The 25,494-nt window shown below is 40.9% G+C and overlaps 2 protein-coding genes across 5 annotated transcripts; one reads left to right on the top strand and one right to left on the bottom strand.

The window, feature by feature from the left end:
• Positions 1 to 11: 11 nt before the first annotated feature.
• On the top strand, positions 12 to 8,653 carry actmap (actin maturation protease). 4 transcript variants are annotated; one of them, XM_082501956.1, is made up of 8 exons: positions 12 to 417; positions 535 to 578; positions 666 to 862; positions 3,946 to 4,014; positions 4,228 to 4,352; positions 4,575 to 4,704; positions 4,809 to 4,879; positions 4,994 to 8,653. In XM_082501956.1, exons 3-8 carry the CDS (start codon positions 684 to 686, stop codon positions 5,323 to 5,325), a joined length of 906 nt encoding a protein of 301 aa, XP_082358082.1. In that variant the 5' UTR covers positions 12 to 417; positions 535 to 578; positions 666 to 683; the 3' UTR covers positions 5,326 to 8,653. The 4 variants fall into 4 exon arrangements, with proteins under 4 accessions (XP_082358082.1, XP_082358083.1, XP_082358080.1 ...); XM_082501954.1 differs by having other exon boundaries at positions 13 to 417; positions 661 to 862; XM_082501957.1 differs by lacking the exon at positions 535 to 578.
• Positions 7,158 to 24,581, bottom strand: itpkcb (inositol-trisphosphate 3-kinase Cb). Its single transcript, XM_082501944.1, has 8 exons — positions 24,188 to 24,581; positions 20,428 to 21,761; positions 11,530 to 11,629; positions 11,044 to 11,257; positions 10,660 to 10,864; positions 10,048 to 10,149; positions 9,480 to 9,551; positions 7,158 to 9,359 (listed from the first exon to the last, which is right to left on the bottom strand). The coding sequence occupies exons 2-8, from the start codon at positions 21,589 to 21,591 to the stop codon at positions 9,150 to 9,152; spliced, it is 2,067 nt and encodes a 688-aa protein (XP_082358070.1). The 5' UTR covers positions 21,592 to 21,761; positions 24,188 to 24,581; the 3' UTR covers positions 7,158 to 9,149.
• Between the last annotated feature and the right edge of the window lie 913 nt (positions 24,582 to 25,494).

The raw sequence follows: 25,494 nt of genomic DNA on the forward strand, positions 1-25,494 counted from the left end.
ATTATTTTTTTTTCCTGTTGTAGCTGTTTCCAATCATTGTGGCAACATAACATTTTGTGTCACAGTTTTGGCTAAAAATATAACATAGGGGCAGACATTCTGATACAATTCTTCTCAGAGTTCAGATTATGGTGTGGCACATATTTTAGTCCGGGTTATTTTAGCGCTTTTTTAAATTCTTATAATTTATCTTTAGCTTCATATTTAACTAGCAGTTAGAGTCATATGTATTAATTTTGCAGTTGGTACTGAGATAATTTAGATGCACTGGAGGGCGGTATGTTTCTATGTTCCTGAGGAGTGACTACACAAAGAAGAAGAAGAAGAAGAAGACGCAGCGCGAGAGTAGTACTGCCAAATATGGGGACAAGCCGGGTGTCGTTAGCTGGCTTTGCTAGTTAGATAAGTGGGTGTGGGGTAAGTGTACAAAAGACCATAAACCAAGTACTTGTATATGATTTCTGCACACCAGTTTGCACTAAAATAGTCTCCAACATCGAATAACGTTCGTCATTTGGTCCTGTATGTTGACAGGTTTAGTTATTAGCTTATTATAAGAAGAAGTCGAAGTTGGGCAGGTAGTTGCAGGTTCTATAATTACAGTTTATACTGGCTTGCTGCAGCTTGCCCCCGTTTTCTAACTAATTTCTACTTTATTAGTCCAGAATTCCTCAGGATAGAAGATGTCAATGGAATGCTCCCTGCCACCTCCACCGCCTCCACCTCCTCCACCTGCTCCATGTACACCACCTCAAACGTCAGCACCAAAGAAGAAGCTGTATCAGACTATAGCCAGCAGTAGACGTGCTGTAGAGGGAGATCACACAGAGGCTTGCTTGCTGATCAGTCAGAGGGAGACCAGGTCAGGTTTTTATCATGAATGTTTTCGCTTTGTGTGGAAAATTGATAAATCTGCACATAAATCTGCACATTTTTAAGTGCTCACATGCTTGGCAGACATTTGTCACACACAGTCATGCTCAAGTTGATCAAGCGGATCCATTGTGCAGTTCAAATGTTTCATCTGCCAGCACAGCCATACAGGTTATTGATTAAAAATCCATGTGCAGCATAATCAGCCATGACTGTGTAACTTATCTTTGATGATGTTTTTAGGGACAAACAACACAACCATGCGCTTAAACTAATCAAAGACACAGGAACTAAAAACCAAACATAAGAGGCAAGGATTCACCAAGTGAGTAATGTAACAGAGGGACACCTAACACAGAGACAACAACTTAACTACAAGATACAAGAAGACACGTGGGGAGGCTAGGCTAAACAAAGAGTTACCTATTAATAACCAATATAAACCAGAATTCAAGTAAAAAGCTTAAAAATAAAAATCTTAAGGAATAACAGTGAAAAGAAATCTAAAGTCCAGAAAACCTAAAACATAACAAAACCCACGGACCAGGACACATCTCAGAATGTACAGTTATATAATCCAGAACCAGTGAGCAGTGAGATAAAGTATTGACAGAGCAATATATGCATCTATTTTCTGCCACTTATGTGGGTGGTGGGGGCAGCAGACCTCCTTCTCATCTTCCTCCATCTCTCCTGAGGGGACAGTGGGTTTGCTCGGGAAAATCTCAGAGATATAATCTCTTCAGTGTGTCCTGGGCCGGCCCAAAATACCTCTCCTGTATTGTCCTGGAGGCATCCTGGTCAGATGTCTGAACGGATGAACTTATGAGTCGATAAGTGTCCCACAATCAGAATCAGGATACTTTATTAATCACACAGGTAATTATGTGATCACAGCTGCTCCAAGACGTTAAGAACAGTAACTAGCTAAACTAAATGAAATAATGCTACAAAGTTACAAAATATAACAAATAACTGTAATATACCTAAATGGCTGTAATTATGAATTAAAGTAAAGAGAGACCTTAACTAGCTTGCAGTGATGAAAATGAATCTCACAGGAAGGATGAAAGACAGTAGTAAAGTGAGAGATTTGTTATTTAATTAAAAAGTTTAAAAATAGTACACGCACAGACACCACAATGGACTGTATACAAAGAGTGTGTTTCTCTGATGGTTATGTTGTTTTGTATTGAGTACTACTACAACTTTGCTACAAAGTTGCATTATCCTATTATATTGTGATATTATTGCATTGTAGCTTAACCCCAAGAACAGAGAGTTGCCTGAATATATCTCTGACATGGAGTCAATAAAACTGAATGTCAAGATTGGGGCAAAAGTCCTGAGCCAAGAGTGAGACCTTCTTGTCATTTTTTTTAAATTGGTCTTTAACAATAGTTCTTCAGACTTTCTGAAGGTCTTTGAAAAGTTTTTCTTTGGGCATTGGCTGCTTTTTCCACTCATTCTCAGTCCAGTCCTCCCATTTGACGTTTATTCAGAGGAATAATCTTTTTTGTGCAACTTAATATTGACCTATGAATCATAGCATAAAAAAGGGAACCTAACTCAAACCGTTGTCAGTGTGAGTCACATTACAGACAACTTGGAAAAGTACTTATTTTAAATTGTATCTTTGGGCACTTTGTTACTAGCAGCCTATTATATAAAAACATAATTTGTTCCCATTTCTTTAGTTGAATCTATGAAAAAGTGTCAGATAATACAATTTGGCAGACATAAAATGGTATTTTTGCTTGGTGTGTAGTGTGTTCTTAAATATTTGAGAAAATTGCAAAATAGAAGACAAAAGAAGTGAAAGGCCTAAAAAACTTCAGCAGATGAAAAATATCTGGAAGAAATGTCCTTGTAAAATAAGAAGAAATCCATTAAAGACTGGAAGCAGAATCAGATGGATCTGGCCTTTCAGTTTATCCATCTACTGTTCACTGAAGCCTCATCAGAAATGGTCTCACTGAAAGTGTCTTTCAAGAAGCTGTTCTTAAGGAAGGAAAACAGGGAGAAAAGGCTGAGGTATGCCGAATTACACGAGATGGAATTATAAATGCAGAAAAATACCATCACATTTTGATCCACCATCAGTACCATCTGGAAAGCATCTAACTGGCAACAAATTCATTTTCAGCATGACAATGATTCCAAACACAGTGTCAGTGGAATAAAGGTGACCCTGATCCAGCACTAACTATGTGCTGCAATAGGTGTAGGCTGCTGGGGGATTCCCATGATGCACTGAGTGCTTCTTTAGTCACCTTTCTCTCTCACTATGTGTTAATAGACCTCTCTGAGTTGAATCATTACTTATTAATTATCTCTGGCTCTCTTCCGTGGCATGTCTTTTGTCCCGTCTTCCTCCCCTCCCCCCTCATCCCAACCGGTCACGGCAGATGGCGGCTCTTTCCTGAGCCTGGTTCTGCTCGAGGCTTCTTCCTGTTAAAAAGGGAGTTTTTCCTTCCCACTGTTGCCAAAGTGCCTGCTCATAGGGGGTCGTATGGTTGTTGAGTTTTACTCTTTATGTATTATTGTAGGGTCTACCTTACAATATAAAGCACCTTGAGGCGACGGTTGTTGTGATCTGGTGCTGTATAAATAAAACTGAATTCCATTGAATTGAATGAAAAGCAGTCATCATCCAAAGACAACCTATTTCAAATTTTATAGCAAAACGGGATGAAATGAAGGGTGGCTCAAGACGTTTGCACAGTACTGTACATGATAGTCCTGTGAAAGAAGCTTTTTATAATGCTGGCATTTGACTCCTCAAAGTATCCTGAAACCTTAGCAGCCAATACAGTTATCAGCCAGTTGATTAACACGTGACTATAAAAGAATCAGAAAGCAGGGATTAGAAACAGTTGGGGATAGGAAACACTCACATGCCGTAAACTGCTACAGTTTTGATGCAGATAATATGACACAACATATGGAACTGATGCTTAGAATTGATTCATGGCTGAGAAAAAAACTTTTTCATTTGTGTAAGTGCAGCAGATAAACGGTTAACAAGCTCCATGCCTTCATGTTATGCAGTGCCATTTGTTTGTTCTTCAGTTTCAGGAAGGACCTGCAGTGGATTCTGGCGAACACCTACGTGCCATCACTCATTCAAGATGGTCCACAGTAAGTCACTAAAGTGAAGTGTCACTGTAATACCTGTCACTCAACAACTCAATCTATTTTTGGTTAAGAAGTATGTTGCATAGCACGCCAGTTTCCACAACAATTTTAAACTTCTGTAGTATTTTATTGTTTTTAGTTATTTGGTTTACCTGACTTCTTTTACGTGAGTGGGTGACATATTTGTTCAGTGTGTTATTTCTGGTAACTTTGTAGGTGTGGTCTGGTGGCTTTGTGGATGGCTGCTTACCTACGGCAGCCGCGGCTGAGTGTCGACATGGAGACGGTGGTTCAGACAGCTCTGAGCAGGGGATACACGGCTCAGGGTGAAATGTTCTCGGGTATAAAATAAAAATGTGTGAACTCTTCAGGTCTGTTTGTATTTGGGAGCAAAAAAAAAAACGCAAAAGAAACAGGTGGAGGCTGTGATTAAACATTTGGAACTTTATGACACATTTTGCAGCCGATATTTAATTTAATGTTTCACAAGCAAGTAAACATTCAGTTTCAAGCTGGTGAATTTTGATTTCTTTATGTTCTCATTAAGCTTTTTATTTTGTCAGCTGACAATATGGCCCTGCTGGCAGAAGAGGTGTGTGGCTGCAAGGCCAAGCTCCTTTCGGGGGGTCTGAGTGGTAATAATGCTGCAGCCATCATCTCACACCTGTGGGGGAGACAGCCTGTTCTCATCCCGTATCCTGGACCAAACCATGGGGAAAGGGTTGCTGTGAAGGAAAAGCAGTAGATTTGGATTTGTGATTAAAGAGAAAAGCAAAACTCCTTGACAGTTTTTACAGCTATGACGAGGATTACAACCACGAGCCGTGCCAGCGTAGTGGCCACAGAGCGCACTGGGCAGTTGCTTCAGGTAAGAATGAATAGCTAACCCAACCTAAGGCAGGGTTTATTATGTAGGATTTCCCTTAAAGTGAGCCTAGTTTGACTAATCAGACCACACAGTAACAGAGTTTATTCATTCCAGGCGTTCTCCTCGGTGTGGACCAGGGGAGTGTGAGTAAAGAGCATGTTCAGCCTGATCCCTCTCTGCCGTGGCTCTACCTCGCCGCCGACAGCAGCTCATCTTGTCCCGCCGGCAGCACGGCGCTCAGAGATGTTTACATCCTTGCTAAGCAAGGTAAAAGCTTGCGCTACCAGCTGTGGAGTTTGGACACTGTAGCTCAGAGCAATGGGCAGCTGAGGATGATGGACCCTCAGAGAGCCAGTGATGGCACCAAGTATGTGGTTCCCAAAGGAGGGGTGGAGGCCGGTCTGGCTGGAAAGGCGGTGATGCTCCACACAAGATCCACACAGTGAAGCAGACACACATTATTTATTTAATTAAAAGGGCTTTAAAGTAAGGGTTATCAGGGAGAAGCCACACCCACATGTTCAGCCATGCTCTGGTCACTGTTTTTGTAAAATGTGTAGTCGTCTTATAATTTTCCACTAACAAGGATTGTGTCAGTTTAACTGTAAAAGCTATATATATATATATATATATATATATATATATATATATATATATATATATATGTGTATATATATATATATATATATATATATGTCTCATGCTGCCGCTTATTATCACATTTATTTGCACAGTATAGGCGGCTTTAAAAACATTTTGACAGAAAATATTGGAAGGAGCAGGATGGGCATGTCGGGGGAAATTCCTCCTGACAGTGATAACAGTGAGTGAGGTGAAAAACCCCCCACTTTAAACAGGAGTGGAGAAATAGGGTTTCAAATGTTGCTTTTCTGGCTGCTGTTGAGCTTGTTTAAACACTGCTAAATCAAACAGGTTTACTTTTCTGTCATTCAAATGAATGCTTTTATGGAGCAGAGAGCATAGAAAATATGTCAGGCGATAAAAGCCTGTGCTGGTTGTTGCAGTGTTTTTGTCAGGCGCTGAAAACATACTTCTAGTTGTGCAGGTCCTCAATCATCCACATCACGGTAGTTTTAACCGCTTCAATTGAAGGCAGTTCAAAGAATTTATATCTTGACTCATGTAGCAGTGACGCGTGATTACAGGGTGAGTTAAAGACCGCCTCCACGGTAAAAACCACACTGAAGACATACTGAATACCCGAGACTCCTCATTAGCCTTTAGAACTGAAAAAGCCTTTCAGTTAGGAGGTGAAACATCTATAAGAGCCATAAATGTTCAGTTTCCTTCAACTCAAATCCTACAGACACTACAGGATACATGCTGGCTTCAACCCGTAACTCACACTGGCCATTAACGTGTGACAAGATCAGAAGACTTGTTGATTTTGCAATGCCGTCAGAATTTTGTGTAACTGGTGTGTGAAATCATGGTTTTCTCTCTAATTTTGAACCATTGTTGTACAAAAAAAAAAAGAAAGACGCGGAAGTCATTTTGATCATGCACTCTTAAAATGTGTGAGTAGACAAATGAATGTGAACAGCCCATCAGTTTCCATGGGCTCAAAGACAATCAGATAAACTAAGATAATTATAAAATCTGCTCCGATGAACCTCATTTGCAGTTGGCGACTGCATGAAGCCTGGCTGGATGTTATGAAATGCTTTATTTCCTCCCTGCAGGCCCGTTACCAAGTAAAAATCCGGCTTAGTTAAATAATTGTGACTAACCCATTTATAAGCTTACAGTTTGTCCCCCTTAAGAAGCTTGTAGGTTGTTTATGAAGCACCAGTTTTGCAGCGTTTGGCTGAATTTGAGCAGAAGTCATGCACACTTCAGAAGTCGTCCTGCTGCTTCTGTCAGCAGTCACACCATCGATACACCCATACTATAACAGCGCCTCCAGCATGTTTGACAGATGATGGAAATCGCAAGCCATTCCTCAGCGCTGAGGCATAGTATGACCTCTAAATCATGCAAGTTCATCTAAATGTGAAATTTCTACAGCCAAAATGATAAACTAGCACTTTGATTCCTAATTTACTTATAAAAATTTAAAAAAAAAGAAGCTTCTGTCACATCTACATAATTTCCTTTGGGATTATAAAAGTATTTTGATTCTGATCTTCATTAAGGTGGTTTTCTTGTCTCTGTACTTGTGGACTGCTAATTTTCTTATCAACCAAAAATAAATTGTCATCTAGTTTTTACACAAAGTTTCCACCATCTCAGTTTTCAGGGACAGTTCAACACAAAATGATTCATCTGGTTTTATTTAGAAACTTGTGATAAAAGGTCACAGCTGACTGAACAGGACATATTCTTACAGTAGTGTTAAATTTATAATTAAATGTTAGATCATCTTGATTCAGCGCTCTTTTACAAAAGTATATGATTTGGTGTGTGTGTGTTTGCACAAAGAACTGAAAAAAAATTACAATAAAAATCCCCCAAAACTCTGAAAACTCTCCACTTTCATTTTATTGTAATCCACGACCGTCTGGACAAAGCAGAGGTTTATAAACAGTTTCAATCAGTCCGTCTGTTCTTTCTGTGAAAAGCGCTGCCTTTGAAATACAAAATGTGGTCACGAATCCAGTTTTCTTGCTTACAAAGCAGCACCCTCTTTGAAAACCTGATAGTTTGACATTTTACAAATATAGAGACTTTCTGGGCAAAGGTTTTTAACACTTTGTAAACACTATACTATCCGTCTCTCCTGCCATGTTTACCCTTCGGAGATGAAAAATCTAAACTCCTGAATTCGAATTCCAATCTTGTTAAGTCACGCGTTCACAGCACTTGTGTGGGAAATGTTCGTGCCGAGTTAACCACATGCCCACACCCCCACCCACCTAAACAGTGCTGCCTGACACTGTCAAAGGAAGACTGGACACTTGACGTTCACCAATGCGTCACATTCCCGTCGGGATCTGATGCACATGCTCACAAGCACGGCCTGCACGTATAACAGTGTCGCTTCTTTGTAAACTTTCAATGTTGCATACAAAAATGTAAATACCCACATTCCTCCTGTCTATCCTAGCTTAATTATGTTTACAGCGGTGTCCTTTAACCTCTGTTTTACTCAGACACCCGTCATCGCTCATACACAGATTTTATTTTTATTTTTTTTGGGTTTTGAGTTTGTGTGTAAGTCAGAGCCCACACGAACTGATCAGATTAATCGGGTAATTCCAGTTTCACAGACTAAAGCAACACTGATCAGCGAATCGAGATAACAGGCAGAAATATTTACGTTGAACAGTAAACCCAATACTTAAACCTCTGCTGGAGACGCACAGACATGTTTTGTTCAATGGCTTTGTGAGAATCCATAGTGCAACAAACTTCAGACAAACAAGGCTGTCGAGCTTCTTACTAAAAATCACTGCATTTTCATACAAAAGTCCAATTAAGAAAAAAACTTTCTGTTTCCAAGAAAAGTTAAAACTGTGGGATTTCAATGTAAATCGATTCATACTTGGGTGAACTCTTTTGGAAGTAAAATAGCACGAGTCCACTGCAAGTGGAATGATCAGATAGCTCAGTTTCTTTTTTTAAAAAGCCAGGCACAGAAATCATACAAACACAGTAAGAAGGCTATACCAAGGCAGGAAAAAACAAAACAAAGTTAAATTAAACTGTATTTACATGCTGAGTTAGTTAACACGTGGTCTGACCACTGCTTTTAGTGTTGCTGTATACTTAGTCATCAAAAGTGGTCCATGATAAAAACAAAAAAAACAAAAATCCAACACTCCTCAGAGGCTCGTTTAAAAAAAACAAACAAACAACAAAAACAAAAACACGCTCCTGTTGGTCAAGATCACGGCTGAGGAGGTGGCTGCTCTGGCCACCTCTCGCCAACAGAGGGAGCTGTGAGGAGGAGCGAGATGAGTCTCTGCAATAAAAAGTGACTGCTAAAGGTCCATGAGTGCAGAGGCCTGTACTCTCAGAAAATAAACCACAGCCCAAGTAAAACAAAACAAAGTTACAATTGTGCTTTAAATTTAACAGCTCGTGTCATCCGCCCCCTTATTCCACATAATGCATAACGTTAACCTTTTGGCATATTCCACTTCGCCCACCCTTCTCACACTGGTACAAGTTGATAAAGTCACTTGGTGTGAGCCCTGAAAGGAGTAACTGAAGTGGTGGCCCTCTGTTAGCCATTCCTCTGTCACTCTTAGTTTGTATAATCTTCTTCAACATCCCATCAGTCTCTTACTGCAGTCCTGTGTCTCGCTCAAGGAGTCTCCGGGAGCATGGTGCTGAAGATGTCTATGAGGTTGTCCAGTCCCCACAGGTAGCCGTCCTCCCTGTTGCCCTCCACCCAGGGAGTCCTGTGGTCGAGAGTTTGAGGTGTCTGCAAGGGGACCGTTTTTCCAAAGTCGATCATCCAGACTTTCGCTTTTCCTGAGGCGTCGTGCACAAACAGAAGAGAGCTGCCCACAACCTGCAATCGATAAACCAGCAAGACCAGTGAGTTTAAGTATGCAGCGCTGATGGGATTGTAACAAATCAGCAACACAGACAACAGGTCTGTTAGAAGAAGTCAGAACGGAGTCCGTCTCACCTCGTGTGTCCTGAAGAACTGTGACTGCTCCAGGGCTGAGCGTAGTTCCTCCAACCGCTGCAGGTAGAGTTTCTGAGGAAAACAGAAAAAAAGGACACAGAAACTGAGACTGTGGGAATTTGCAAATTGGAGCCAAAAAACCCAAACAAAACACTTTTTGTTCTTCTTTCTTATTTAAAGGTAAGTGTAAAACCTTACATCCTTGTTTGATGCAGGTGCTACCGCGTGAAACAAGGATGTAAGTCCTGTATAGAGTGAGCACAGTGCAGACCCGAGAAGCGGTGGAGCATAAAGCAGCAGCTCTAAGATTTACTAATGAACATGCCACATCTGGTTGTCTTATTTGTACAAATCTAAGAACAAAGTAACAGCTTGTTGTCTGTGTGTCTGATGCGAGTCAGTGAGAGACTCCTCTAAATAACAGAACAACCTATTAGTGACCTACAGAGGAGCTGACAAAGCCACGATAGCCGTTTCCTCTTCTCACCGGCCGAGTTAAACTAAGCAGCTGCTGATTCCTGCTTTTTGCTTTTTTGCATTTACAAAACATAACAATTGAACAACATACCAGAATCTGAGTGTTGCCATCGACAAAGTCCTCCAAGGCCTGCATCACTTGCTCTCTGTGTTTTGTCTTCTTAAAGTTGGTGTTGCAGGTTCCATCAGCTCTCTATATAGAAAAAAAGGAAACCATCAAAAATGTCATAATGACTCACTTCAGCTTATACATGCCGATTCACGCTACTATCTGGACAACAGAAGGTTTTAACAGTTGTGTTTTGTTGAGGTTCGAGGTGGAAACAAATGGCTCTAAATAAATTCCACAGTCACAGAACTCGTTCAACTGGAAAATACAGCTGCAGCGAGCCTTTAATACACTGCGTGTCATCACATTTTTTCTTTAGTCTCTGAGTAGCATGCAAATTCACTATTGGCACAAACTGATAACCAGCCTCGGATTTATTTTCGAAAGAACAAACAGTCCCCCTAATGACTGCATGTTAACCAACCACATTTTCCATTTCACCCCAGTGCACGTGGTCTGTCTTGTGAACAAACTGATAAGTGTTTACTCCCACTGATTGGTTTACGTCTTTGCAGCAACAAGCACAGCTGTTTATTCTCTTGAAGCTGAGGTCTTCAGGCTAGATGTGTTTGTGTGTTCAGCATGACCTCATACCTTAATGCCTTCGATCCGGAAGCCCAGGGTGGCGGTGGAGCTAAGTGTCTCCCTCCACTGCATGTACCGCGGTTTGAGGACACCCTGCTTGGCCCGTTCCTCCTCTGTTGGAGCCCCGGGGTCCACGGCAATCATTTTGTCGTACATGTCCTTCCTCAAACGTGGACGCTCCCTGGCTTTTGTCAGCTCCTCCTCCAAGTAAGTCCTGAGCGTTTGGGTTAGATTTAAATGTTTGCACAGCCTTCATTCTACATACACGATTCAAGAGTAAATGTGCGTGAAGGTAAACTCTCAAGAATCATTTTGCCTTCCTAAGGCACAAGCTGTTTTTGGAAAAATGCTTTTTACACAAATACACTCTCTTTGTCACGTGCCAAGTCTTACCTGCTGCCCATTTTGCAGTCCATGATGGAAGGCGAGTCAAAGTCAGCCAGCAGGTCATCCATCAGGTTGTAGTCATGGTCGTCTTTTTGTACTATGCCGTAATATCCGGGCACGTAGGGGCGCAGAGAGTCCGTCATTAGCTTCTGCAGGCACTGCTGCTCACACTCACAGTATCGCTTCAACAAACGCCCGTACTCCCCAGCCTGGAAGTTACCTTGGAGAAAGATAGGGAAAGAAAATTAATGACGCATGAGACAGAAAGATCAGAAACTACAACATGTCTGTGCATTTTTGTTTGTCTGCAGATCTGAAAAAAGGCGTACAAGTGAGCAGGATAGAGCCGGCACTGTTGCCCTTAAACTTTATGCTTGCCAGCCTTTCAGTAGATACGACAGTAGCATAAATCTTTTGTTCTTTTCTTAGAAGGAACCTCCATATAAATGCATCTGATATGCAGGTGTACAAATATCCTGCATTTACACATACCTGCATGGCCAGCAAGCTGCACCCATGGGTAACGCTTCTTGAAGGACACGACAAAGGGGGACCAGTGAACCATGGTCTTCAGCTTGTGCCAGGACTTACTCTGAAAGATGAAAAAAAACAATAGAGGGTTTCATCGCCTTGTTTTTTAAAAAAGCATGGGCGGTCACACACATAATAAATCTGAAGCTCTGACTAATCAGAAAAGGAGCTTTCTTTCCTGGACAAACAGTACTGAGCTGAGTGCAGGCCAAAAGACTGATTACTCATTAAAAGGAAAACCCAACCTGTACTGTCCTCATACCCACACAAACATATCAGTAGACATTGGACAGACCCTCCCCTGCAGCCAAGGCCAGGTGTGCCGCATACACGACAAAGCCCATTCATAAAACATTTACCAAAGCCTCCGCTGTGGTGTCGTAAAACAGAACCTCCGTGTTTGCGAGCTTGTGGGCCTGTGTGTGGGTTACAGTAATCTGTGTTGGGAAACACTAGAACAAGGACACTGTGCAACAGCCGCTTTGACGCAAGCAGTTAGAGAGGCGCCTGATACTGATTGATTAGAACATGTGTGTGGGAAATCACAACAAACGGACAGCCAGTTCTGGGTGTGTGTGTGTGTGTGTGTGTGTGTTTTACATTTCAGCTGATTAAGTCCTAAAATGCTTCTATGCACCAAACCGGTTTAAAGCACAGAGACAATTAGGTTAAAGGAGCAGAAAGAAAATTAGCACTGGGCAACAAAACCGGTTTCTGCGAGTAATAAAATGCAAGAGGCCATAACCATAAAAGTTATCTTTTTACAACTAAATTATTTCTCTCTGTATGCGTGTGAGAGAGAGATTGCTCTTCCCTTTGCTCTGCATTCCTTCCCCCCGCTGCTCTTGGAAACTGTCACAGTAAAACAGTCTTAATCCAGGAACATAAACACACTGGAAACACTGCGTATGCGTTTACCTCAAATGAAGAAGAAGAAGGGGGAAAAAATGCTTCAAGTTTAAACTGTTCGCAACAGTTTGAAAGCCTTAAAAACACTTTTTAGTTGAAGGAGAAGGAGCAGTTTTACGTATCGGGATGAAACTTTCCAAAGGGTTTTACTTTAATTGTGGATTATTTATTCTGGTATATTAGTGCGATAACTTGAATCAAACATGTAAGTTTGTAACCATTCTAAGAACTAGAATGAGTGTGCATTTAAATCTTTTATCATCAGTTTCTCAACCTCAGATCCCAGGATGGATAACAGGTTTAATCTTAACATGAGATGGCACGAAGCCTACAATAAAAAGAAATTCTGCTTAAAACAGAGAGCAGGTCACTACCAGGATTTTTAGCAAGAGGCCGAAGGTGAAGAGAGTCAACGAGAGACGGCTGTGGACTTAATCTTAAACGACACCCACAGATTCACCTTACTCTAACCTCAGCCTCGTCTGGGTGAAGAACAGCACTTCACCACATGTGACGTAAACGACTGAATTTTCAACATGACAAAAATTCCTCTTGCTCACTTAACTGAGCAAACCACACCTTCATTTGGCAAATGAAGGTGACAAACACTAATAGATGTGCAGGATCACAGTGATGAAACACTTCTATTATCTATTTTCTCTTTTCTCTCTTACTAGCCTGCTTATTTCCACTGCCTGTTGACACCCCATACAGTCTCTCAGGATGTGTTTGAGCTGATCTTTACCTTAACCGAAATCTCTGATTAGACTTCAAATAAATACAAATATCTCAGCCTATTCAGCAAAACTCCTCTTCTCTTTATTTGCAAAAAGAACGGTTATATTCAAACTCAAAGGGAAAATATCCAAATGAACCCACAACAAAAGCCAGCGACATTTCAACTTTCCACTCAGGCAAGAAAACTGTCACCAGAGACTCTAGAAAGACTCTTAAAATTCCCAAAACATGCTCGACCTTTATTTAAACATTTTTAGTTTACAGTTGAATATTTGACTAGATTTCCTGCCAGCTGTAACGACGTGCTGTGATTACTGATCACAGATAAATATTAGTTTTCTGAATGCACAAGTCCAGAAATAGCATTCACCTGTGGCCCAAACAGAATCTGTTTACTTATCAAATCTTTTACTTCTTCTCCTCACTAATATTTAGTCATTACCAGCATCTGTTTCCATCTGAAGACTAGTTCAGTGACAGAAGGCCTGAGCGGGGAGAAACGTGATGCTTCAGCCTCTCTTCTTTCACTTTCCTCGTCCAGGTCAGGCTCTCTGATGGCCCTATGCTGACAGCTTAATGTGCTGCCTCTGTGGAGCTGAATGCACCTCCTTAACAGCAGATGCACTGCCAAATACTAATGCTGCTAATATTCTTGTGGACATTAAGGCGTTCTTAAAAGGGTGGTTTGATAAATGTTCAGAAGCCCATCAAAGAGCACATAAAGAGCTTTCGACGTTTCAGCTTAAAGCGAAGAAGCCGTCCCACACACACACAAACACGTTTTAAATGCTGAGGTCACATTTCACCCCACACAGTCAAACCCTCGCCATCTCCACTTTCTTTTATATAACTCATGAAAACTGTACACATAACACAAACATACAAAGTTATCATATCAACCCCCATTTGAGGTTATTTTAAATTTTTTTCTTTGAAACAGACAGAGATCCCTTGCTTTTACCACTTTCTTTTTTTTCCCCCTGTAGTGCTCCCATCCCTTTTTCATATTTCCTAGACCTATGGGATCCAATTCCAGGAATGTCACCGGCCCTAACACTTCCCAGCACAGCAGACAATGACAACAATGGCGCTGCTAAGAGACGTTACAAGGGCCATGAATGTTCTGCTTTAGATGTGTAAAGTATGCATCCAAGACGAGGAAGGTGTTTCACTGCCACTTCAGTAGCCCTTTAGTGGCGATTTTCCAGCATATAAAAGAAATAAGTGCCCACTAAAGAAGACTCACCAGTTAACAAGGTTTTTTTTTTTTAAATTACTCAAAAATTAAAACACATCTTTGCTTGTAAAATTGTCAAAAAATAACACGAGTAATGTAACAGACTCTTTGCCTTGAAATATATGTAGACCATTTGTGGCCATGTGCACAGCCGCCACCAAAGGCCACTGTGGTCAGGAGAAAAAGACCCATCTTCAATAATTATAGCCCATAATGAGGCCTGTAATGATCAGCTGGGTAAAACAAGTTGTGGGAGCTACTTCAACTTTTGGTGCTATTAAATTATAATGTTAATATTTAGTACACCTTTCCAAAACCTTACTTTTTAGCTGTTATAGCAGCACTTGGTGTACAGCATGGTGAGCCTGCTGCTACTGGCTTACTGGCTTCTTAACCCAGATACAGTTCTTTGTGGCTGAACGCGAGCCAGATAGCCCTCATATGCTGTAACAGCTACAACAGCAATCTTTTTTTAATTTCTATTTGAATACCCAAGTCTCTTTGATACAATCTCCCCTTATATCATGTTTCTGAGGAAGCATGACATCAGCGTACATTTATAACAGTGGCTGAGGTAGGTTAAATTTGAATCAGTATCTCTGCTCTCTCAATAATTATTTTTGGACCCTTTTCTTACCTGGCAAACGGAGCAGTAGCGGAGGAGGAGGCAGGTGCCGACACAGATACACACGACCCCGGAGACGACACGAGAACGCAACCAACACAAAATGCCCCCCGCCATCAGGACAGGGTCTCTTAAATCAAACGTCAGGGACGCGTGCCTCCCTGTGGGCGTGAGATCCTTCACAGTCATCTATAACGTCCTTTAACTCAGTCCACTGTCTGCTCGGTCTTCCTCTGGTAAATCACCTTTAGTCAAGCTGTCAATTTTTGGTGTTTGTTTGTCTCCTTTATCGCCCGATAAATAATCACTCGTGCGTCTCTACAACCTCCTTTTTGTCACTCTAATTCACAATTTGCACCATTGCAGAATTTTAGTACTCCACCCTTTGATTTCTTCACGCTTTCTCAATTTCTTTGTTGCCGTCATCAAACATATCCACCAAGTGTCCTAAGGCTGTCCCTTTTCTGGCTCTCGCCACTTTCTGCCTGTTTGAACTAGTCCTGTTACTCGCAGTTCATCCCTGAAATCATTCACCCCGTCTCCCCGAAGGCGCAAATCCCCCACTCTGCGAGCCGTCTTCGCTTTCTCCCAGTGTAAACCTTTGTTTCTCTCCTGTCTCACTCTCTCATCCTCTAATCCCCTCTGGGCCTATCCTGAGCCTCATGCTTAGCCAATCTCCTGCCAGATTCAGTGCAGGTGGGGGTAGAGCCAACAAACATTTCCATATAGTCCCACAGCTCCTCTTTTGTCTGCATGATGAGGTCTTGACTACTATGTGGCCTACGGAGTTGTGCGTTTGTGCACGGGGACAAAACTAAACCTGTCAAACGACAGTCAGCTACAAGAGTGACACCATACTGTATGCAAACCCGAACCGTGTTTTCAGGTACTCTTAGAGACCTTTTCTCAAAACTACTTTATATAAACCACATCCCTTTCCCTTCACTCAAGTCTTCAGAGCTCATGAAGCTCCACTGTGGTGGGCCAGTGAACGCACAGAAGATGGCACCGGCTTCAACCTCCGCCTGAAAACCATCTGCAGAAAACAGACTCACATGTCTCTTTTATCTGATAATATTTGAAATGTTTATTTGCATGTGCCAGAAACACGGTATTACGTCATCAGCTGATATCACTGACAAATGAAAATACATTTGGTATTTGCTGGATTTGCTACTTTTTCCCTTTAATATCACCGTTTCCTGAATACTTGGAAGTATTCGACCTCTTATACCTACATTACATCTCAGTGTGTTGTTTAATGATTTTCCACTAACGACCGATTCTATTTGCGGAGCACATTTAACTATAAAAACATTATTTTGGCAACTCTTATTTACATAAAATCTGATATAGTTCCAGTGAAACCTTGAGCTAAGAAAAGCAGCTCACTTTCCAGCTCGCATATTAAGTATTTAACTTGCAGATTTATGAGTGAAGGACTCCTTATATGGAACTGTCATTTTTGGTAACATCTTTCTTCAGTAAAAAATGAGCAATATCTCACTTGGGAGTCCATTAAATGTATTGGCTGGTTAAGTCGGCTTTTTGCTTGTACTTTACAAACCACACTAAAAGTTTGTGTTTGTGCATCAAGTCATAATAACAAAATTACTTATTTATACACATGAGGACATGTGTGGGGGTTATGGCATATATGAGCAAAATTTGATTTGCTGGTTTAGAAAGGATCAATGACAGCGTTCTACCTTTTATGACAGGAGGTTAAGTCTCACTGCTTTCCAGGTTTTGGATTTTTTTTGTGATCCAGTATTGTGTTCTTTAACTGTATGCACGTCTTTTAATTTTATGTAATGAAGGAAATGATGATCCCCCACCCCACCCCCTCCAAACGCTGTGAGTACTTTTACTCAAAAGCTGTTGGTCTTGTTTTTTTGTTTGTCTTTTGTTTGTTTGTTAAAAACGGGGCAGTGTACAGTGTACATTGTCCATAGTGTGAATGTGCCAGATGAAGTCATACAGGCTCATTTTCATATCTTGTCCCTGGGAGATGGATGGAAATAATAGACAGTAATAGGAAAAACAAAAGTGCAGAAGCATGTATTCAAAGATAAGATCCGGAGCATAACCATATAACATTAAAAATGTCACACATTGCAAAAACTAAAGCACATGCGCACAGTTACAAAAACAGAACAGCGACCTAAAAAATACTCCAGAGACAACATGTTTAATGATCCAGCTAGGCACAGTTTTATAGGTGTGATATAGGGTTAAGAGATATGATGCTCTTTACTTCCTTAATAGATTGTTGATAAGAAACAGCCAACGTTCCAAAAGCAAATGATTTGCTTGGAAGTAATGGAGAATTTTTACTCGAGGCGTTGCTACTCTGAATCTGGTGCTTCCTGCACCACTGGATTTTATTTCATTGCGGGCGTTACATCTTAACCTGATACATCTTGTATCAGGTAATTCTGTGTTATGCACATAAATACATAAAAGCGAAGCTAACTTTTAACTAACGTGGACTTTCCTGTATCGTGGATTTTGTGTATAAGTGCTGTGGGAGTGATGTGTGGGACGGAAAACAAGTCTGCAATTGTGGCTCATGAGTGAATAAGCATGCATAAATAAGAATAATCATCAAGTGTAGGCTACGTGTTCAAAGTTTCGCTGCATCTTTTTCATCTGTGCGCGCTCCTTCTTTTGTCTGCTTACTCTAATTTTCCTCTTGTTTTCCGTTCCACTGTATGTTTCACAGTGTGTTAAGAGGAAAATATTAAGCCTTTTTATATAAGTGCAGGCAAACTGTAGAGGGAGAAAGAGTGTCTCACATGGAAGACATGATCATGCAAAAATATCGGCGCTGCTGTGCACAGCAGACGTTGGCAGGAATTTATATCTTATAGCATTCAAATGTCAGGGACAGAGTAGACACTGTTGGTGGAGCGAACAACACAAGGAGAAAAAAAAAACACCATATATGGCAAAGACGTTGCCTAGCAACCGGCTCAGCCTTCAGCCCAATTTTCCATGACACACAATGAACTCTGAATGCAAGACGGCATCGCTCTGTGTGTGTGTGTCTGTGTGCGTGCATGCGCGAACAAGTATCTGCTCACGTCACCTCATGAAGAAAATGTTAGGTTTGTTTGTGAGCTGACGGCACGGCCACACACACTCCCTCTTTCTATTAATTACAACAAACAAAAGCGTTTTCCACACAGCTGCACATATGACAAAACATGCCCATTAAAACCAGCTCTTATCAGAAACCACAGGCCAGCGTCATCCTGTTTGTTACAACACCTCAAGTGCAACTACTCAGGTTGCTCACTTCCTGCGTGTTGTTATAATAGCCAGGAAATTACACTGTCCGCTGTCCTGTTCACTCAAAACATGCAATATGTGAATCAATATGTTTGCAGAAATGTGTATCTGAACATGACAGAGGTATTTTATGGACTTTACACTAAACGAATGACTGACAAAGGGGACGGTAAACATGAGGGGGTATTATAAATTATAGGCGTTTTATTTTTTATAATTTTCAAGCAAAAACTCTTCGTTTTTCCTTTTTGAATGCGAGGATTTAAAGTGTTTCTGTTTTATAGCACTGCTTGCATGTTAAGACTGCAGAACATAGAAAAACAAACATCTGAAGATACCACACTGGCTTCTTAGAAGAGATTAAGGTGTGGTTTTTCTCATTTTTTTGTGATGTTTTACATTTGAAACAAGTCGAAAGAATGTTTGATCTCAACTAAAGCTGCGACAGTAACAGACAAACTTCTGTGGATAAAATGTTCATCTTTCAGTTGATTGAGATCACTAGATGGGTGGACTCGATATGGATGTTATTTTTATACTTAATCTAATTAAGCCATCGTGACACGAGTTATATTAAGTTTTTGCTGAACTTTGTTTTGTAAAATCATGCATGAAGGAAGAAAGCTGCCCACACTGTCTTTATTTTGACATTTAGATCCTCACTCACAGGAATAATCAAATCATTAAACATCAACTGGAGCTTGTCTCCACCTCACGGTGGTCTCAAGAGGCCTGTGTTTGGTGCAGCTCTTTGAGAAGGACTAAACAATTTGGAGAAAAGCAAAAGTAATATATGTTAAAGAGGAGACTCTGGGGTGGTCTAATGTATGACCGTGAATTTCAAAGTGCATCAATTTTCATGGGTGACGCATTTCTCAATCTTTCCTGATCTATGAAAATGAATAAATAAATTAAAAGGGTGGGTTTTCCGCCACATCCACCAGAAGATCATTATGTCCTGGGCATCGCAGTATGAATCACAACACTGACAGCTGAAAATCTTTCTTGGTAATGTGGCCCTGCATGAAAACCTGGACATTCAGCATTCACAGAGCTACCGTGATGATAAGAAGATACTGATAGACACATCCTGTTTTTAAAGCATTCCATGCATGGTAGTCAACAGTGCATCAAAGCTTCCTGATACCGGAGGAAATCATCACAACTTCCTACTAAACTTTAAGCTACTTCTCCCGGACGGAGGAGAGGAAAATCTGTAAGCCTCTTGGGGCTGCAGGCTAAGCTCTCTAATAACGAAGGCTGGTCACAGCTCAAAGTGCTGACTGTAAACGAATGACGAGCAGTTAAGAAATGCATTCAAACAATGTTTAAATGGTCCTCAGGCTGAGCTCATCAAAGCCATGCGATCATGTGGCATGGGTGATGGAAGGACACAGAAGTGGGGGCTGGCAATAATAACCATTTTCCTCTCCTTTGGGTTTAAATTTCTCCTGAATGAATGGGCCCTTTTCCCCTCATTTGCACCACAGCAGCTGAAAAATCTCCACCTCCTGACAAATAATGACCTTTTATTATCAACGTGACACATATTAAACAAATTTCTTTCCTTGACTGTCTTTATAGCACCAGCAGTGACTGACACACCTGCTCTCACACACTGTTTACATTTGATGACAAAATAAAGTGTTTGTGGTTGAGGTTGACACAGGACTCAGGAATGTTTACTGTACATTTCCTATGCAGGGTGTGTGTACTACATTTTAATATGTAATACCTAGTCAGTTACCGACTTGTATCATTTTCTTTTTGATTGATTTTCATTTTACAATGAGTTCCAGTGTGGTCACACCTAACAACATGTTTGTTTATGGAAAGAATAGCTTCAAATACTGTAATGCCATCATATATGGTCAATTGCACAATATTTGCATTACTCATTTTTTGGTAGCTTTGGTAGTAAGACCAGTTTATGGTTTCTTGTCAGAGTCCAGCTGAAGGTCTTTTAAAATATTTATGAAGAATATATTGCAAGCAACTGAACAGAAAACTTTATAAAAGTTGTCTGTTGCGGAAGAAGACTTGAATAGACACTCACCCCCGTCCCATCCTCCGGACTGCACAGAGACCGGCTGGACTCGATGTCGCTGCCTGTGAAGTCGTCCTCTGACTCCTCGAAGGACGAGGCGGAGGACAGGCCGATGGAAGAGGAGTTGGACAGCTTCCTGGGGGACCGCATCAGAGCGGGAGACCCTCCGCAGCCGCTGTCCGAGCAGGGGGACTCGTCGTCCGGTTGAGGCTCCAGACAGCCGGTGTTGGGCTCCATTCTCAGCAGGTTCGATGCGACCTGTGAGCGGTTCGGACTGGGGTCTCTGGTTATGATGAGCTTGGGTATGGTTCCTGGGAAACTTTGGCCTCCTGGTGGACTCTGGCTGGTCTGATCAGAGTCCGTTTGGCTCTTTGTTTCAACCGGGCAGCTGCTGTTCAGTTTGCCGGTCGCTTTGGGTGTGCATGAAACGGTGCTACAGTCGGTTTTTGTCATTGTAGCCTCGGCTTGATCGTCCCTAATTGAAAGTCCACAGTCCAAAAGTTGATCCGAGGCCAAACTAGACAAAATCCCCTCAGTGTCCGGGTCAGAGGTCTTCAGAGGTGGTGAGTTGGATGAACGCGTGCTATTTCCAGTTAATACTCGATCCTGAGACACAATGGGATCGTGGTTGCTTCCCCCCAGTGGCTTATCTTCCATGGCCCTCGTCTGGGGATCCGAGGCATTGTTCTTTCGCACGGGTTTCGGCTCCTCGCAGCCCGCGCCGCTGACTTCACAGCTCTTACTTTCCAAGCCTGGTGCATCGGATGAACCAGCGGTTGCTTCACGGTTCACGACGTGCTGTGTCGGTTCAGTATTTCCATCTAGCCCGGATGGCGTCTCAAAACAACCCGCGGCTGCTCGCTGTTCCCCAACCCCCGACACCACCTCGTCCCTCGGCAACTTTCCTACTCTGTGGCCGCGGCGCGTTGCTGGATCTCCAGCTGCGTTTCCGCCACCCAAATCTGCTTCCCCCTGACTAGAGTCTCGCTTTCTCCTTCCCAAATACGACAGCACTTTATTTTTCATCGGATTCCTGTTTAACTGGTCACTTTTCGATTTTTCTCCGCTCCCAGGTCTGCGGATACGAAGTCGACGGGCTGTCTCGCCCGCTTTCCATTTCGCTCTGCCACGGGTGGCAGTGCTGTGCGATAGAGCAGAGCGAGTTTGGCCCATCCTGCATGCCGTAATAGTAGCAGTGACCCAGACACACCCTCAAAGTATGATTTAGAAAACAGTCGAAACTACTTAGCCAGTGACTCCATCAAGCAACGGTAATCCATTAATCACACACTTCAGTTAGTGCTATTAATCAATCCCTGTTAATCATCTGGGATTATACTGATCTGTGGGAAAAAGCAGATGATGTGTGATTTAGTAAATAAAATTGCAAGGACAATAGACAAATAAAACCCTAAACCCTTACCTTACCTTACCTTACCTAAAGAGTCCCCGATGACACAATGATAATACAAAAACAAACGCACATTTAAACCAGCGCTTGATTCAAGAATGCCAACTCGTATGTGCTTAATCACCCTTAAAAGTCACATATTATTTCCAGACGACAGGACAGAAACTGTCAGATAAAGGCTCACTGGAAACTGCACTGGAGTATAATTACAGGAAAATATGACAAGAACAAAGATTTAAATATTACAGGGGGGGCTGATGTGGGGGAAAACTGTAAAAGTTTCACTGAGATTTAGTCAGTTTCACCATTAGTCACGTCTGTCTAATACTGCCCTCCTGTGTCTGGACACGATTCATTTGTCCCAGTAAGCTTCATTTAGACTGCTATCCTTATGTTTCTTTCAAAAAATAAAAATAAAAATAAAAAAAATTCCCCCAATAGGGAATAGTGGTCATATAACAAAGCATTGATATGTCTAAATTAGGAGTTTAAATAGTCAGCATTACATAATTTGGACATTTTTCAAGGCAAAGAACAATCACTTTAAATTAATATGTAAGAATTTGATTATTTAAGAAGACAAATGTTAAATGCTCATCGCTGCAACAGCAAATTCGCCCATATAGATGGTCTACTTTTATGACGTAACTTGTTTCCACTGGTTAAAGGGTTAAACTATTAAGATCCCTTCTAACTTATCTTTATTCATGGACTTTACAAGAGTACTTTTGTCTATTCTGATACAGCATGCAAAATAACCCACTTTTATCTTATACTGGGCCTTGGTGCTGCCTGTGAAGTCATTTACTATCTGAAACACTCATAGATCCACTTCCCCTCCTCTTTAATTCAGATTTCTTCTGATTTGCTGCCCCTCATAAATAAATTTAAAAAAAAGTCTCACTACCTGTATAGAAAAGATGGAAGAAGGCAGCATGTCCTGCATACTTTGTAAAGGCCAGCAGAGGGCGACTCCTCTAATTTTTCTATATTTATTTTCAAGATAAGTTGGATACAATAAACACTTTATCCAATACTTGGGAAAATGTTTTGTTACAGCAGTTATTAATGTTATTTCTGATGTGTTGATGGTATTGGTTGGTAGTTTCAAGCCTTCTTGAGTTAAAGTCAAACTTGAATTTTTTGAAAATAATTATCTCCAATAAACGACTGTACAAGCTACCAGCCTACGGGGCTGCAGCCTCCTTTGGATTCTTCGCCTGATCCGCCTTGTTATCACGGTTAGTTTCAAACCACCAAGATGGCGACGGAAACAACGCTAGGCTCAGTGCTTCAAAATGAGAACTCATGAACAACAGGTGATGTCACTATGGCCATGTCCATCTTTTATGTACAGTGTACCAGCAGTTTGACGCTTCAGGCTGCTGGTAGGCTAACCCCACTTACTTAACTTTTGTTCCTTTGTTATTTTTTAATTTGATCATTCACTATATATAAATAATAGAAAACAAGAAAAAGCACAGGTTGTTCCCTTTAATAATGCATTTACAGTCGTTCTAGTCAGCTATGTCAAAACACAGGTTCAACTTCCTCTATCTGTTCATAGGAATTGCTGTTTTGCAACATTTCTCATGTAAATACAAAAGACAGTAGTGTTTTAAAAGGGTCAAATTATGACTTTTCCTCTATCAGAAAGCCGTTTAAAGCCTTTCCGACATTATAAATGAAACACGGTGAGGTAAAGTGATTGTTATTTGCTGTGACAGCTCAAAAGGAGTGCTTACAGGAAATGAGACAGCAAGGATAACAAAGGAAAATACAGCTCATACAGAACCACACAGTTCACTATATTCATAATCCAAATAATAACTAATCCTATATAATGACTCACGCTGGCCTGTATAACTGTGAATGTTGTGCCATCCGCAGGGGCTCATACAGTGACACATAGTTTATGGGAAGTTGATCATTTCAAAACAACCCCAACAAAATAAAATAAATTTAAAACAACAACAACACTCCCTTAAAATAGATCTCAGGGTGATAAATGGCAGTAAAGCACTGCCATCAAAACCACTCATCTGTTTGTTCAATCAGCAGCGTACACTTTGTGGCTAAAATGGAAAACACAGCCAATCTAAATGAAGAGACTTATCAGTAAGTCATTTGTTTAAAGGGCGGTTTAACACACACTTTCAATTTGAGCTTGGGCAGCACTAGAGCTTTTTAAAATCCTGATTTTAACTTGGCCCTAGATTAAAACGCGTACCAGTTTCCTGTGATCAAACAATAAGAAGAGACAAGTCTTATCTGCGCGTTTTCAGCCAAGCAAAACAACCAAACGGATAAAAAAAAATAACACACACACATACACACAAAAACTTGAGCTAACCTTACCTGACTGATCCTGAAGTGCTCCTCCGATGGTATACAGTTAAAAATAGCTGACAGGGATGCAGAGGTTTTTAAAAACTTCTGGCAGGGCGTGAAAATGATGATGTGTCTGTGATCATGAGCTGTTCAGCTAGTGTGTGCGAATCGCTGCTGCACGAAGTGAAGTATCAGCATGTGGTTAAAGTAAAAGAGGAAGCGCTGGTAAAACGGAGGCAAGTGTCGTTAACTTTCAGGCTTAGTAACTTCCAGAGACACCTGAAGTGGCACAAGCTAACGAGCTTCCAAACGACAAGACGTAACGGCCACAAAAAAACAAAAAAGAAACACGATTTAGCTCAGTTAAAAACCACAAGTACGGTAAATAAGAAAAGACCCAAGAAAAAGGCGACCAAACAAAATGTTGTCACCCAAAACAATCTTTATTATGTCTAAGAAAACGTCACAAACCTACTCAAAATGATCCGACGGTGGCCTACAGGTCATTTAATGGAGTTACCTTCAAGTGCACCACGAATTTTGGCTTTTTAGGCGCTAAAGAAAAACCATTAGTAACCTTTACAATTGAGAAAGGTTTGATATTCAAGAAATACCAAAGTTGACCATCCAGAAATAATTTTGGATTTCTTACATTTAGAAGTATGGGATGGAAATTTGTTAATGCCCGTGATTTCTTTTTATCTATCTGTAAGTAAAAATGACAACTTAATATGCTGAAATTTTGATTTAATGACTAAAATTTGGAGTTTTCAGATGTAAATTGAAATCTTGAGATATTACCTCTTTTTTTTCTTTTTAGTGGTGAACTAGCAGTGTGCGATACTGAAAAAATTGGTATTGATGATACCAAATAAATACAAGGCCATCATTGCCGATACCAATACTGATGCCGATACTTTTAACTTATAAAGGTGGCTTATGAAGGGAAGAGCAGTGTGTAATGATTTATGAGATGAATCATCATGAATTCTGATTTTAACGACTGTGAATTTAATTTCCACAATAATCAGTTAACACAACGAAACACACCTTTCAACTTGTCATGTAATTTGAAACTGGGTTACTTTAAGACCTGGAATGTAAATGTGCTTGCTTATAAAGCACTTTGGTTCAACTTCTGTTGTTTAAATGTGCTATAGGTGATAAATAAAATAGACATGACAGTCAACACAAAGGTTCAGATATTTTTCATGTGCAAGTTGGAGATATATTTTTTATTTCCTAAAAAATAATTTATCAAACAGATAAATTAAGATTCGTGGCTAAACACGTTTGGCTTTTCAAAACACGTTAACATTTAAATAACATTAAAA

Source organism: Aulonocara stuartgranti (assembly GCF_965226115.1).
Source record: "Aulonocara stuartgranti genome assembly, chromosome: 14".
Lineage (NCBI taxonomy): Eukaryota > Metazoa > Chordata > Actinopteri > Cichliformes > Cichlidae > Aulonocara > Aulonocara stuartgranti.

Coding starts and splice junctions, on each gene's coding strand:
- actmap (XM_082501956.1), top strand. CDS start 684: ATGTCAATGGAATGCTCCCTGCCACCTCCACCGCCTCCACCTCCTCCA. Junction 863..3,945: donor ATCAGTCAGAGGGAGACCAG/GTCAGGTTTTTA, acceptor TTTGTTCTTCAG/TTTCAGGAAGGACCTGCAGT. Junction 4,880..4,993: donor GCACTGGGCAGTTGCTTCAG/GTAAGAATGAAT, acceptor TATTCATTCCAG/GCGTTCTCCTCGGTGTGGAC.
- itpkcb (XM_082501944.1), bottom strand. CDS start 21,591: ATGGGCCAAACTCGCTCTGCTCTATCGCACAGCACTGCCACCCGTGGC. Junction 11,630..20,427: donor GTCCGGAGGATGGGACGGGG/GTGAGTGTCTAT, acceptor TTCATCTTTCAG/AGTAAGTCCTGGCACAAGCT. Junction 9,552..10,047: donor ATGGCAACACTCAGATTCTG/GTATGTTGTTCA, acceptor TGTTTTCCTCAG/AAACTCTACCTGCAGCGGTT.